General features: G+C 48.0%; 1 protein-coding gene across 1 annotated transcript in view; it reads right to left on the bottom strand.

The window, feature by feature from the left end:
- The window catches only part of KCNK13 (potassium two pore domain channel subfamily K member 13), a 105,794-nt gene extending 96,825 nt beyond the window's left edge, over positions 1 to 8,969 (bottom strand). Inside the window, exon 1 of the mRNA XM_044229812.1 lies at positions 8,630 to 8,969. Within this exon, the coding sequence (XP_044085747.1) occupies positions 8,630 to 8,969 (340 nt within the window). The remainder of the gene's footprint in view (positions 1 to 8,629) is intronic.
- Positions 8,970 to 15,192: the final 6,223 nt, after the last annotated feature.

Genomic DNA, 15,192 nt, shown 5'->3' with positions numbered 1-15,192 from the left:
GATGCTGAAATGTACCAAGAAGGAAACAAATGATTGAACAAGCCCAGGGTTCACAGGACGAATAGTGTGATCTTCCTCCTGAGGCTTTCGAAGATCTCAGAAAGAAGATCTTGAGATCCCAGATCTCAAGAAAGATGGCCCTTCCGCCTGACCTGGGGGAAAGCAAATGCCTACCAGCCACTCTGTGCTGTCTCTTTCCTCACGACCACGCGGCATCGCTCCTTAAATACCATGTCACAATGCACCATCATTGTTCACACGAGACAATATGGGGAAGGGTTTGAAAAACAGCTGTTACCACAGAGGGGTGTGGAGCACTTGGAAAAATACTGAACAGAAACTAGCATTCTTATAAAATCTGGATGGAAAGTTATTTTTAAAGCCCAAACACAAACAATGGAAGACATCGCAAGGAAAAGGCTGGAATCCAATGCACAGAAATTAAGAGCGTTCCTAAATCTAATAAATGCTGAACGGAAAACAAAAATGCATGGAGAGTATGGCCCAGCCATGACAAAGGGCCAAAACTTTCAAACCTAAAGCACACATATACAATGATTAAGACGACAACCCCTCACTCCCGATAGCAAAATGGGAAAAGGATTAGCTAGATGACACAGGGAAGATGAGCTGTAACTGTGTGGGGTTTGAGGTTTTTTTTGAAGATTTTATTATTTATTTGAGAGAAAGGGAGAGCATGTGCACACACAAGCAGGGGGAGGAGCAGAGAGAGAGGGCAGAGCAGACCCCCTGATGAGCAGGGAGCCTGATGTGGGGCTCCATCCCAGGACCTTGAGATCATGACCTGAGCCAAAGACGGACGGTCACCCGAATGAGCCACCCAGGTGCCCCAAACTGTAAGTGTTTTTAGTAAGTATTTAAAACTAATCAACTTCAGTAGAAATCAGAGAAATTCTAATTTTGAGATTCATTTTTACCTAATTACAACATATGCTCATGTCATAGCTAAATGGAAAACAGTCAGATAGATACAAAGCATGATCTATTTCCATGACTTTAAGATGTACCTTTCCCCAACATTTTAATGTCTTGGAAATGGAGGTGATCTCATAAGGCTAGCGTGTCAAAATTTAATTGGCAGCATTCTTTTCTTTCTTAATGGTACATAAAATAAGGAAGCATCTTAGATTCAATGAGATAGCACTTGACGTACAATATAATATAAGCCAAAATATTAACAGTGATTCTTGCTGGATGGTGGCATTACGGATGATTTCTCCTTTCTTTTTTATACTTTCCCATATGTTTCCAGTCTTCTCAAATGAATACATATTTCTTTTACCATCAGACAGTAAACAAAATCTGGTTCTAATTTTGACTTGGCCACATTAGAGCAGAGTAAGTCCTGAGTAAGGTAACTATGCTTTCTGTCGTCAGTTTCCTCATCTGCAAAATGTCAGTAACTTCTCTGCCGACCTCATATGATTTGTGCACAAATGCTTTGTAAAATATAAAGTGCCTAGTCAGTGTGTGATTTAAATCTCGACCCGTGCACGAGACCCACTAACACGTGACGATTATTACCGTCCTCATGAGATGTTTTTATTCTTTCTCAATGCCTGTTCATGATGTCAATTTATAGCTTTCTATGTGGAATGGCGACCCCCAGTATTTTGTTTGAACCTGATATAATTTGATTTCATGAGCTCCTTCCTCAACGGCTCCCATGTAGGAGGAAGCAGATTCCAAAAACAGTTCAGCACGCACCACGTAGATGTGCACACTGACCAGGCCGAATTCTAAACGCGTCAGCCCAGCTCCTCCTGAGCCCCACGAGCCTTCAAGCCTTGTAGAACACCACTGCGCAGGTGCTAATCCAAAGCCACTCCCAGGGCCCAAAAGGAGGCATCAGCATGATTACTTCTGTTTAATTAGAATGAACACAACTGTTGCTGCAAATCTAGAAATCTAGCTTGAGCGGTATGGCACTAAGGCAGGGCTTGGCACCTCTCTGACCAAGCCCTTCAGACTGGCGCAAGCCATCATCCCCTTCCTAGCCTAATCCCACTGCGTCCTTGTGTCTGGTTAGGCTGCTCTGGGCTAAGTCATCCTGCTCCTCATGTACTTCATGACCCGCTGGAGAGGAGGGCCACCAAGACAAGAGATGAGCGCATCTCCCCTCCTTTCCATTCCAGCCTGGCCACCAGTTTGTCTATGTTCTCGAGCCCAGGGGGCCTTGCTCTAGTAAGCAACACCAGGAAACACCTTTCATGTGCCTATGACCCACCCGGGGGTTTCGTTAGAGAACAGATTCTAACTCAGTTGGTCTGGGGTTGGCCTGAGGGTCTGCGTTTCTAACAAGATCCGAGGGGATGCAGATGCCACGGCTCCATCAGCCACTCTTTGAAGAGCACGGATCTCCACGGGCTTCCATCCTACACCTGCTCCCATCAGACATGCCTCAGTGGGTTCCCTTTGCTGCCTATATCAGAGCTTCTGGGGACGTTTCCCAAAATGCTGATTTACGGCATCAGGATCTCTGAAAGGGGGGCCCAAATACCTACATTTGAACAAGCACCATATTCCCCTCAGATGAGTTCTTGCAGACACTGAAGCTTGGGAACTTCCAGTAGAGAATTCTAAACGTCCCTAGTGGACCACAGCAGAGCTGTTTGTCTGCCCTGCACGGTGCTCCAGCTTTGGCAGAGGGGCATTTCCTGAACCGCACCTTGCACTGAGGGATGCGGAACTAGGTAGCAGAGCGCCATTCTCTCTCATACTTACGGCCCAGATGCTGTGGAGGGGATTACTCATCGTCTTACGCACTCCCATTCATAACCATCTGCAGGAAAATTTTTATTTCAGTCTGAAAAACTTGGGTGTTTTCCAAACAGGCAGCCTGGATAAGAGGGACCATTTAAAGGTTGTCCTTGCCTCTTTCTTTTGACAACAGGAAACTCAGAGCCAAATCTGGGGCTCATGCAGGTCCTTTTGACATAAACCTCGGTGTGTTAACCACATGTGGCTAGGGGCACCTGGCTGGCCCAGTGGGGTAAGTGCCTGACGCTTTGTCTCAGCTCAGGTCTTAATCAGAGGGCGTGGAGCCCACTTAAAAAAAAATAATTAAAATTTTAAAAAAGCTGGCTTAATTGAACTATCCTATTCATGTTTTCTCATCACCCATATCTTAAATCCATTTCTATCCATTTCTAGTGCACGGTGCATACAGATGTATAATACGTATCCGAGCTGTTCACCAATATCAAGTCTCACCCCCTTCTGGACTCGGGGGAGCAGTGTGCTTCCCCAAGTCCTTGAAGGTGCGTGTGGCCACATGACTTGGTTTGGCCAATGGAATGTGTGTGGCGGTGATTTGTGTCACTTGCAGGTGACGGCCACTGGTCACCGGTACTCCACACGTCAGCCCTTCCTCCCCTTCCTGGACAGTCCTGGAAGCATGAGCTGAGGAAGAGGAGCCAAAAGGTGAAGGCAGCCGCCCTGGGGAATCCCCACACACACCACAGTGACCTTGGTGTGAGTCTGAAGTAAGCCCCTAATGGGTTAAGGGACTGAGATTTGGGAGTAACCTAAAACCCAGCAAAGCCTACTAGACCGTATCATTTGCAAATGACCTCAAGTACTTTCTGGAGAGACCCTGAGTTAAAAACTCACAGGCCAATGCAGAAACAAACTCCTAACAAAAGCCTATTTGAGAGAAAAGATGTGTAGAGGAGCTTATCTACAGGATATCTTTTTTAAGATTTTATTTATTTATTTGACAGAGAGAGATCACAAGCAGGCAGAGAGGCAGGCAGAGAGAGAGGGAGAAGCAGGCTCCCTGCTGAGCAGAGAGCCCGATGCGGGGCTCAATCCCAGAACCCTGGGATCATGACCTGAGCCGAAGGCAGAGGCTTAACCCACTGAGCAACCCAGGCGCCCCTCTACAGGATATCTCATCAACCTACTTCTCTGAGTCCTTTATTTACTCTCGTTTCAATCTGATCACCAGCCTCTTTCAGAATGGAGATCCCTGACTTGTGTTTTCATATTCTGCTCCTCTTAAATTGTGGCAAAAGAGACCTAATATTTACCACTGTAACCATTCCAAAGTGTGTAACTCAATGGTATCAAATACACTCAATCTGTTGTTTAACCATCACCACTGTCCACACCCAACACTTTTTTTTCCATTATCCCCAACAAAAGGACCATACCCATAAAACAACCCTTCTCCTCTTGCCCCGGCTTCTGGTAACTCCTATTCTACCTGCCATTCCTCTGGAATTTGTCTATTCGAGGTACCTCATACATGTGGAATGATACAGTATTTGTCCTTCTGTGTCTGGCTTATTTCATGAAGTATAAGTATGCTTCCAAGATCCATCCAGGTTGCAACATGCATTTAAATTCCATTATTTTTATGGCTCAGTAGTACTTCATTGTACACATCTACCACTTTGTGTTTATCCATCCATCTGTTGACGAACACTTGGGTTGTTTCTACCTTTGGGCTCTATGAGTAACACAGCAACAAACACAGGTGCCCAATATCTGAGCATGTGCTTTCAATTCTCTTGAATATGTGCCCTAGGAGTGGAATTGCTGGGTCATATGGTAGTTCTCTGTTTAGGCTTTTGAGAAACTGCCAAACAGTTTTTCATTCTGCTTTTATTTTTTTTAAAATTTTATTTAAATTCAAGTTAGTTCACATATAGTGTATTACTAGTTTTGGGGTAGAATTTAGTTCTGCTCTGACTTTTTAATCAAAGATCTCAGACAACAGGTACATGAAATTCTCACTTTCATTTTCAGGAAAATGTTTGTTTGTGAACGTCACCACTAGCCTATGAAATGCCTCCTATACAAAAATCCCAAGGGGGAAACTTTTTTGATTAGTAACTGGGATAAGGTTGATGCTTCCTTTTTTCTGATAATAAGGATTCCAGTATGGGGTCCTGACTCTGCCAGGAAGCTTGGAATTGAATTTCAAGTTTGAATAGCCTTTGTCGGTACACTTTCTCCACCCCTTGGGGTCCTCTTTGTCATTTCTGGGCATACTGGACTGACCTCAGATGCCCAGTGCCTATATCTTTGTCAGAGGACTGATCTTGGGCTGTCCATGAAAAAAACAAACAAACAAACAAAAAAAAATCAGGCCAGACATACAGGTTTCCCCCATTATCGGCGAGTTTGCTTTACGCCACTTTGCTTTTAGGAAAGACCTATATTAGTAACGTATAATTGCCAACTGAAAGAAATCCGAGGATTTTTACTTTTAGGGGATGGTACTTGCTTTATCCTTTCACACCATTTCAGTTTATAAAAGGTTCCATAGAAACACTCTACTTTCGGATGGCGGGGGAAATCTGTTCCTGGGATTATCCTTGTGCTTCCCCTGCTCTCCAAGCAGCTTTGAGCCAACTCCTGACAGGTGTGGGTGTATAAATACCCCAGCTCCCTTACCTAGGGTAATTCTGGGTCACGAGCTTTGCATTGTTTCAAACTTTCACTTGGAAGTAAGTACCAGCTGCCGACTACAGTTCCCGCTGAATAACAGACTCTATGGTGATGGACTTCCTCTTCTCTCTCTCTTCTCCTTCCCTTGGCCTATATCCCTGGCACCTTCCCATCAACTCAGATTCTTGGCTCAGTGTCTGCTTCTGGGGGAACCTGAACTAAGACAAAGATCCTCTCTAGCAACTTCCTAGATCCATTTGCTTTCCATATTTCTGTGCTTTTTCCTGGTTCTGAAGTGGTACTTACATGTTTTTCATTGTTTTACCCTATGCTTTCTTGTTGTCTGTTACTTCAAAGTCTTTGCAGAAGAAAGCACAGCAGAACTATTTTAGATGAAAAACATCATGTAGGGGCGCCTGGGTGGCTCTGTGGGTCGAGCCCCCTGCCTTCTACTCGGGTCATGATCTCAGGGTCCTGGGATCGAGCCCCACATCGGGCTCTCTGCTCGGCAGGGAGCCTGCTCCCCCCCCTCTCTCTGCCTGCCTCTCTGCCTACTTGTGATCTCCCTCTCTCTGTCAAATAAATAAAATCTTTTTTAAAAATTAAAATAAATTAAAAAGAAAAAGAAAAACATCATGTAATTGTAACACCTATAATACAAGATAAGAAGTTTTACTGACTATGCCTCCAACTCTAAAAAAATACATATGTACATCCGTGAGTGCCTAGAGAAAAAGAACAGAAGGAAATGCACCAGAATGTTAACAATGAAGAACTTGGGGTGATGTCACTGCAGAGGGCTTCATTTTTTTCCTTCTTTGTATGTTATTTTACAAGGAACGTGAAGCTTTAGCTTCCCTGTCTATACAACGAGGATAATCATACTGACTTCACGGAGTTGTGTTGATGGAAATTAAGTGTAAGTGTAACGTGGTAATTAGTTGCATCGCATATTCACATAAAAATCACAGTATGTGCCTAATATCTACCCTAATAAAGGGGAGTGAGTGCTGTAATTACAACAGCAATTAATGAAACAATTTAAAAGCAAATGTTGGAACCGAGAAAGTGGAAATAAGCCCCTGCTTTGTACTTTGTAAAGAACATTCACTTCCATGAGCTCATCACCCCTCCAGAGCCCTGCGAGAGGGGAAGGCTCAGAGGGAGAGAGTGGGCAGGACACATAAATGTTTAATGAACCACAAACACGTGCCAGTGCCAGGGGGCCACTTTGTGGACATCTCAGGTGAGAAGGATGGGGCTCAGAATGGTTAAGAATGGTTAATGCCCCGGTTACGGAGACAGGACCAATAGCTCCAATGTCAGACTCTCAGTCCAGAATTCCTTCCCTTCTAACAGGTGACATTCCATTTGCTCCTCAAAAGCCCCTGTTCCTACCTGCCCACCCACCAGAGACATTCTCCCTTCCTAAGGCACCAACGTTCACCAGTCAATACATACAAGCTGCTCCTTCCTACTGCCATGTCCACCGGGGTGACCAAGGAGTGGCTTGTGGGGAAGTGGACTTCACTCCCCCATTCTCCCGCCAGGACGACCCCCAAATGTATCATCAGTCTGAGTAAGAACACCGTACTAGCGATGCAAAGAGTTGGGGTCAGCTCCACCGCAGCCCTTCTCAGTCAGGCTGTCCCCCCCAGTCCTCCCAGCACAGGCATTCTAGAACCATCTTCAGAGACAAAGGAGGGACGCAGTGGGGGATTTAGGGAATTCTGCTAAGAGAGCCCAGCAGAGACTGTGTGCTGGGAGAGAGAACCGTGGGCATTGCTCCCTCTGTCCCCCTCAGGGCCTCACATTCTAGTCACCCCAGGGAATGCAAAAAGAGCTTTTCTTGCTGTCCCGTGATTGTGGTGTCATAACGGCCCTGCTGATGGACAGGGACCAGCTATAGAATGGGGGGGAGGGGGAAGGAGAGCCCAAGTGTCCCTAATCATGCCAGTCCTCCCCGCCCTTCCCTTCTCCTCACCAGATGAAGCCCTGGGCTTCTAAACTAACCTTGGGAAATCTTTCTGGACTAATCATTCTCCTGGCGGAATGTCAACCTAAGACAGCCATGCGTGGGAGCTTCAAGCAAGTTTGCCTTGTCACCCTGCCTCACTGACAAGCTCTCCTCCCTAGCACAGGGGCCCGGGCTGAGAGCACCCGCAGCGCCCTGGGGGCCCTGCTGCAGCTCCTGGGCTCTGGCAGCTACTCCCTTTCCAGGTCTTGTTTCAAAGCTCCTCCTCCGCTTCAGCTCTCTCCTTCTCTAAGAATTTCCACAGCGTCTTCCCCCACCCCCTTCTAACCCCATTATGCTTCAGAGAGGAGTCTTTAGAGGTGTAGTACAAAGACTTCCAACATTTTTCTTCTGCTACAAATAAAGGTATCACCGACCGTGTGATAGAGTGTGATAGCCGTGCTGTCACACTCTTGCTCAAGAACTCTCAATGGCTCCCGATTGCCTCTATGTAAGTTCTAGTTCCTTAGTTTGGCTGTAAAGTCCACCTTCATGCTCTGAGCCTGGAGACCTTCCTAGCCTTCCCTCCACTGCTCCATCTAGATCAGGTAGCTCATGAGGCACCCCCGAAATGAAGTTCTCTCCTCCTCCAGAGTGCAAAACACTTCAGTCCCCAAACCCATACCTTACACTAGCTGGTTCAACCTGAAGGTCGCCCCTTTTCCTTCTTGGTAGGAAACTCTCTTCCATCCCCATCGGCACTTTGCCCGCTTACTTCTAACTTGGTATTCAATCTGATTTTTCTCTCTGTAAGCTTGAAGTCACGGACAGTCTTAACCTTCGTGCCTCCCCACAAACCACTGCTTCATGAATGGTATTAAGTCAGTAAATCTTTGTAGGGTCCTTCTGATTCCTAAGCTTTTCCCCTAAAGTTTCACGAACTCAAGCTCTGTCTCCTCACCTATATAGAAAACCCTCCAGAGCAACTTAAGGCTCACGCAGCTCCCCTGCGCGCGGGTTAACGAGCAGGCCCCGGGCCAGGAGGTCAGAACGAGAACCCAGGTGTTGCGGATGCCCCCGCCCTGCGGACCGCATGTAGGAAAGCGGGGAGGCAGTACCACCTGTGGACGAGGCGGCAGCTCCCATCTGTACCGCCGGGCTGAGCGCGGGGGTGGAGGAACGCAAGAGCCCCAAGCGGTCCCAGGAAAGGGCCTGCGGGGCCGGGCACCCCTTCGCCCCCCAGCGACGCCCGCTTACCTATGGTGGACACGACGGTGCCCACGAAGTAGAAGGCGCCGGTGAAGTCCCAGCGCGGGCGGGCGCTGTCCACGCGGATGCCGGCCTCGGTGGCCTCCTCGTAGTGGCGAAGAAAGCCGCGCAGCTCGTCGCGGCTCAGGTTGTGGCGGCGGCTGAAGTTGGCCAGGCGCTCCTCCCAGCGCTGCTTGGCCTGGCGCTCGTGCGCGAGTTCCAGCGCCGAGAAGACGGCGGCGCCGCCCAGCAGGTAGAGCACGATGAGCGCGGCGAGCAGCAGGAAGCGCGCGTTGTCCTCGTTCAGGTAGCCCGGGCCGCAGCTGCAGCCGCACCCCCGGCCGGCCATGGCCGGGTCCCCGGGGGCCGCCCCGCGCCGGAGGGCCGTGGCCGCCGGCCGACTGTCGCCCCGGCCCTCCCGGGGCTCGCAGCTCAACCCGCCCCCGCACGCCCGACGGTCCGCTCGCTCATGACCGCGGGGCGCAGTCCCAGGCCGCGCGGTTCCCCAGGCCGCCTCCTCGGTCGCTCCCGCGGCGCCCGCTCCCGCTCCCCACGTCCGCCTCGACTCCTGGTTTCAAATCCGCTTTGTGGCTGTCTGTCCCCACCCGCCTCGGAGTTCTCCTAAATGCTCGAGGTCCGAGTGACCGAGAGCGGAGTCCGCTGGTTCCCCCCGGATGCCCTCCCTGCTCTGTTCAGATTGGGGAGGGGGCGTGGCGCGTCCTCAGCGCGAATCCGGGCGGACTTGAATTTCCCCCTCAGCAAGGTCTTCCGGCCTCGGAAGCTGGCGGGTTAGAGGAGCCGGGTGGGCTCAGTCTCTTCGCCCATCTCTTCCCCAGCCGCCGACGGCTAGGACGCGGGGTGTCCGTGTGCTGGCGCTCGCTGGGGGTGCCTCCCCAGATGGATCCGTGGGGCTGCGTGCCAGTCTCGGCGTCGCTCGGAGCCTCAGACCTCTGGGGTCACCTACCCGTCTGCCGGGGTGTAGTGGCTGGAGCAGGTCCTGGGCGGGCGCACCCCGAGGGACGGCCGGGAGCGGGGCCCACGGGTTCCTACCTCGCGCCCGGCCCCCGCGCTGCGCGGCATCCGGCGGACAGAACGGCTGGAGGAGGACACCAGAAAGGGAGGCCGGAATGGGGGGACGAGGGGAGTTAGGGGCATCTTCCCCGGGCAGCCTCCCTAGCCTTGCTCCGAGCGCCCTTGGCCTCCGGGTCCCGTGCGGGGGCGTCTTCCGCTCCTACGCGCCGGCTGTGCCCGTGCGACGCGCGTCCCTAGCCAGCCCCAGTTCCCGGAGAGGTGGCGGAGGACTGGGGGCTGGAGAGTTCCAGCTCCTGCATCCGGGCTTGGCCGCCTCAGTGTGCTCCAGAGATCTGGTGCTGCGGAGTGCTTTCCCCTTGCCCCGTGCAGAACAGCGGCCAGGCTCCCCAGCACACGGGCAGGGGCTCCCTCCCCAAGACCTGGCCTTTCAGGGGGCACTGGCACAGTCTCTGAGCTCCATTCTCACCTCCCCGGGACAGCCCCCTCCGCGCCGCCCTGTCAGCACTGCTCCCAGGGCCCCTCCTCGCCTCGGCCCCGCTCTGCAGAACGGCGCTGGGAGCCGAGCTCCCCGGGCTCCGCCCGGCCTGGCTCGAGCGCTCCGAAGCTGCAACAGGTGGAGCCCGGAGGCTGACCGCGGCAGCGACTCCACCCGGTTCCCAGAATGCCGGCCGCGCGGCCCCGCTCCCAGCGCGGTGCTCCGCGGGCAGATGCGGTCTCTCGACTGGCCCACCCGGGGGCTGCAGTGCTCCCACACTGTGCGCTCAGATCCCGGGGAAGTGGGTGCTGTAGAGAGGCAGGCTGGGTACTTAGCGGGCTTGAGTGGGCCCGTCCTGGGCCAGAAGAGGGCGCTCCGTCTCCTCCAGACTCGTGTCGCCCCCACCTGTGTAACAGCCACACTCGGCCCCTCTGGAATCGAGCCCCTGGCATGTGGGAGTGAATACGGATACATAGAGGAATGGACGCGTAGGCATCTTCTAACTAAATAGAAGTCCCCCCCGCCTTCCGAGAGAGTAGTCCGAGGCTCCGAGCCCACCCACCACCCACTTACACTCGCTGGGAGCAGAGCATAAAGAAACACAGAGCTCTGGATTCCAACGCACCTGCCCACCCCTCAGCTCCTTTACCTCCTCCTGAATGTCCCTATTTTATCTGCTTCACTGGGGGCAAGAGCTTTAGGAGCTAGTCCATGTGGAGACACGTGTAAACGAGAGAAGGTCAGTCCAGCAATTACTTCCCTCCCCCATTTTAATATGAAAATTTTCAAACATCAATTTCAAAGAATTCTATATATTCACCACCTAGATTCTACAATGAACATTTTACTGTACTTGCCTTATTACATATTTATCCATTCTTCTTTCCATCCCTCAAGCCATCTTATTTGGGTACATTTCAAATTCGGTTGTAGACAGCAGTACATCTCCTCCCCAATACTTTCCCCTACATATCATTAAGGAGAGTCCAATATTTACAGACTTTTTTCCTTTGGGGGTAAAACGTATAGTGAAATGCACAAATCTTTTTTTTATTTTTTTTTAATTTATTTAACAGACAGAGAGCACAAGTAGGCAGAGAGGCAGGCAGAGAGAGTGGGGGAAGCAGGCCCCCTGCTGAGCAGAGAGCCCGATGTGGGGCTCGATCCCAGGACGCTGGGACCATGACCTGAGCCGAAGGCAGAGGCTTAACCCACTGAGCCACCCAGGCGCCCCGAAATGCACAAATCTTAATGCACAAATGTGGAATGCACAAATCTTGAAGTGTGCCATTAGATGAGTTCTGACAAATGCACGCACCTGTGCAGATTAAACCCCTACCTATCCAACCTATCAACCAAGTATCACCGGCAGTCCATATCTTCCTGGTATCTTCTCTGTCAGCAAATCCCCACCCACATTCCTCCAGAGGAAATCACTGTTCTAATTTTTCCCCCATCATCAACTGGTTTTGCTTTCATAGAACTTGCTTTTGTTTGTTCTAGATCTTCATATAAATGGAATTCTACAGTTCTGTCCTTTTGTGTAACACATTTTTGAGATCTATCCATGATCTATGTCTTGGTCCTTTATCCTTTTTATCACTAATTTTTAAATGTTTGAAGAGTCATTCTCCTATAGATAGAAACCAGGGCTGCTAGATTTTTTTTTTTTTTGGCCATCATAAAACTGTTAGGAACATTCTTGTGCAAATTTTTGTGGATCTGTTTTCAGATCTCAGGTTCAAGATCAACTAGGAGTAGAACTGCTAGGTCATAGGGGAGCTGTGTACTTAGTTATATGAAACTGCTTAACACTTTTCCAGAGTAGCTGTATCAACCGATGATGGACAATAGTTCCATCACCTTGTATATATTTGGCAGTATTAGTCATTGTGATTTTTTTAATTAATTTTTAGAAGATTATGTGAGAGAGATAATGAGCAGAGGGAGAGGGAGAAGCAGCAGCAGACTCTCCACTGAGCAGGGAGTCTCAATCCCATGACCCGGAGATCATGACCTAAGCTGAAGGCAGACGCTTAACCAACTGAGCCACCCTGGCACGCTGTGTGATTTTGAACATACTGGTGGGTGTGTTGTGCTATCTTATTGTGGTTTAATTTGCACTTCCCTGCTTTCTTAATGTGCTATGGTCATTTGCATATCTGCCTTTGTAAATTTGTTGAATATTAATGTTGAAATTATCTCTTGAAATATGGTATCGATTATCTGTTTAAAAATTGATTTCTTGGGCGCCTGGGTAGTTCAGTGGGTTAAGCCTCTGCCTTCGGCTCAGGTCATGATCTCAGGGTCCTGGGATTGAGCCCCACATCTGGCTCTCTCCTCAGCAGGGAGCCTGTTTCCCCTTCCCCCTCTGCCTGCCTCTCTTCCAACTTGTGATCTCTCTCTCTCTGTCAAATAAATGAATAAAATATTTTTTAAAAAATGAAAATAAAAATTGATTTCTCATGGGGCCACCTGGGTTTTCCCTTTGCTAGCTGCATCCTAAAAATTTCAGTATGTTGTATTTTCATATAATTTTCAAAATAGTTTCTAATTTTTCTTCTTTGACCCATGAATTATTTGAAAGTATGTTGTTTAATTTCCAAATGTTTGGGGGTTTAAGACAAATCCTTTATTTCTAATATTTTCACTGTGGTCAGAGAACCCTAGTCAATGTATTTCAGTCTTTCTAAATCTCACTTATTTTATGGTCCAGCAGCAGATCTGTCTCTGTGACCATGCCATATGCTCTTAAATATGTATTCTGCGGTTGTTGGCTGTGGTGTAGTTAGACTCTATAAGTGTTAATTAGGTCAAGGTGTTTGACTTCTGACTTTACTGATGTTTATTCTAGTTATTCTATTGATTGGTGAGAGAAGAATGTTGAAATCACCAACCAGGAGGCACCTGGGTGGCTCAGTTGATTAAGCCTCTGACTTCAGCTCAGGTCATGATCTCAGGGTCCTGGAATGGAGCCCTGCCTCCGTCTCCCTGCTCAGTGGGGGGTTCACTTGTCCCTCTGCCCCTCCCCCTTCTCATGTTCTCTCTCTCGCTCTCTGTCTCAAATAAATAAAAAATCTTCTTTAAAAAAATCACAAACTGGGTGCCTGGGTGGCTCAGTTGGTTGAGCGACTGCCTTCGGCTCAGGTCATGATCCTGGACTTCCAGGATGGAGTCCCGCATCGGGCTCCCAGCTCCTTGGGGAGTTTGCTTCTCCCTCTGACCTTCTCCTCTCTCACGCTCTCTCTCACTCATTCCCTCTCAAATAAATAAATAAAATCTTTAAAAAAAAAATCACAAACCATGACTATGGAATTGTCTATTTCTTCCTTTAATTATGTCAGTTTTTGTTTCATACGCTTTGAAGCTCTGTTATTAAACTCAAGCATTTATGTTTATTACATCTTCTCAGTAGTAATCCTTTTATTTTTATGAAATGTCTTTATCTCTGGTAATACCCTTTACATTCAAATTTACTTTATCTGATATTAATCTAGTCACCACGGTCTATTTGTACTTAACATTTGCGCGGAATCTTTTCCATTTATTTTTTTTAAAGATTTTGTTTATCTACTTGACAGGGAGATCACAAGTAGGTAGAGAGGCAGGCAGAGAGAAAGGGGGGAAGCAGGGTCCCCACTGAGCAGAGAGCCTGATGCGGGGCTCCATTCCAGGACCCTGAGATCATGACCCGAGCCGAAGGCAGAGGATCAACCCACTGAGCCACCCAGGCACCCCTTTCCCATTTATTTTTTAGCCTGTGTCTTTACATATTTAAAGAGGATTAGTTGTGCACAGCGTATAGTTGAAAGTTGGCTGGGTGGTTGATTTTTTACCAGGTCTGACAATCTGCATGCACATTTAACTGGATTGATCAGATCAACACTGTTCAACAATTTCTGCAATGATGGAAATATTTTGTAAATATTTATGTTCTTCAGTATAGTAGTCTATTATGACTAGTGAGCTCTAGAGTGCCACTGAAGAACTAAATTTCTTTCTTTTTTTTTTTAAGATTTTATTTATTTATTTGACAGAGATCACAAGCAGGCAGAGAGGCAGGCAGAGAGAGAGAGAGGAGGAAGCAGGCTCCTCGCGGAGCAGAGAGCCCGATGTGGGACTCGATCCCAGGACCCTGGGATCCTGACCTGAGCCGAAGGCAGAGGCTTTAACCCCTTGAGCCACCCAGGCGCCCCTGAAGAACTAAATTTCTAATTTAATGTTAATTTAAGTTGAAATATCACATGGCTAGTGGCCCTATTTTAGACAACATAGGTTGAGATCCCTTATATTTAATACAGTGATTTAGATTCAAGTCTACCATTTTACTATTTGTTTTGATTGTCCCCACTGGTTTTTGATCCTCCTTGCCCATCTTCTTTTGGATTAACTGAATATTTTTTAGAATTCCATGTGATCTGTTGACTTTTTAGCTCTGTCTCTTGGCATTTTTTTAAAGTGTTTAAGGATTAGCTTTTCATAGCCCTCTCACAGTTACTACTGTACAACTTCGTATAAAATAGAGAAACCTTCCAACTATACAGGTTCATTTCCCATCTTCTTCCCCACATCCACTGTGGTTGTCATTCAAATCACATTTCCATATGCTAAGACCTTCAATATATTTTTTATTCAGGTAGCAATATATATTTTTAGGAAAAGATTCAGGTTTTATTTTTACTTATTGAACTGATGTCGGGAACTTATTGGTTGGAACTGATGTTGGGAACTTAATTACTTTTGTTTCCTACCTCTTAGCAGAACAAAAATACATACAATGTGGCATTATCCTTAGACAAGACTTGCTTTTTCACATTTCACACAAGAATGTATATTATCCTTTCTTGAACAAAATGCCCAGATTACCAAGGAAACCATCTTTGAGGAAGTGTTTAATAAGCCTATTTTATTTAAATAAATCCTCCAGTAGGAAACGGGGAGATTTCATTGCCTTCACTTAGAAGAAGGAAATGTAAATAGTTATCTGTCGAATTTTTTGTGCAGCTCACCAACATTTCCTTATTGGAAACATCAATTTTTCCACATCACAGTTCCCCAAATGACT

This window comes from Neovison vison, chromosome 13, assembly GCF_020171115.1.
Source record: "Neovison vison isolate M4711 chromosome 13, ASM_NN_V1, whole genome shotgun sequence".
NCBI lineage: Eukaryota > Metazoa > Chordata > Mammalia > Carnivora > Mustelidae > Neogale > Neogale vison.
This window is presented reverse-complemented; position numbering and strand designations above follow the sequence as displayed.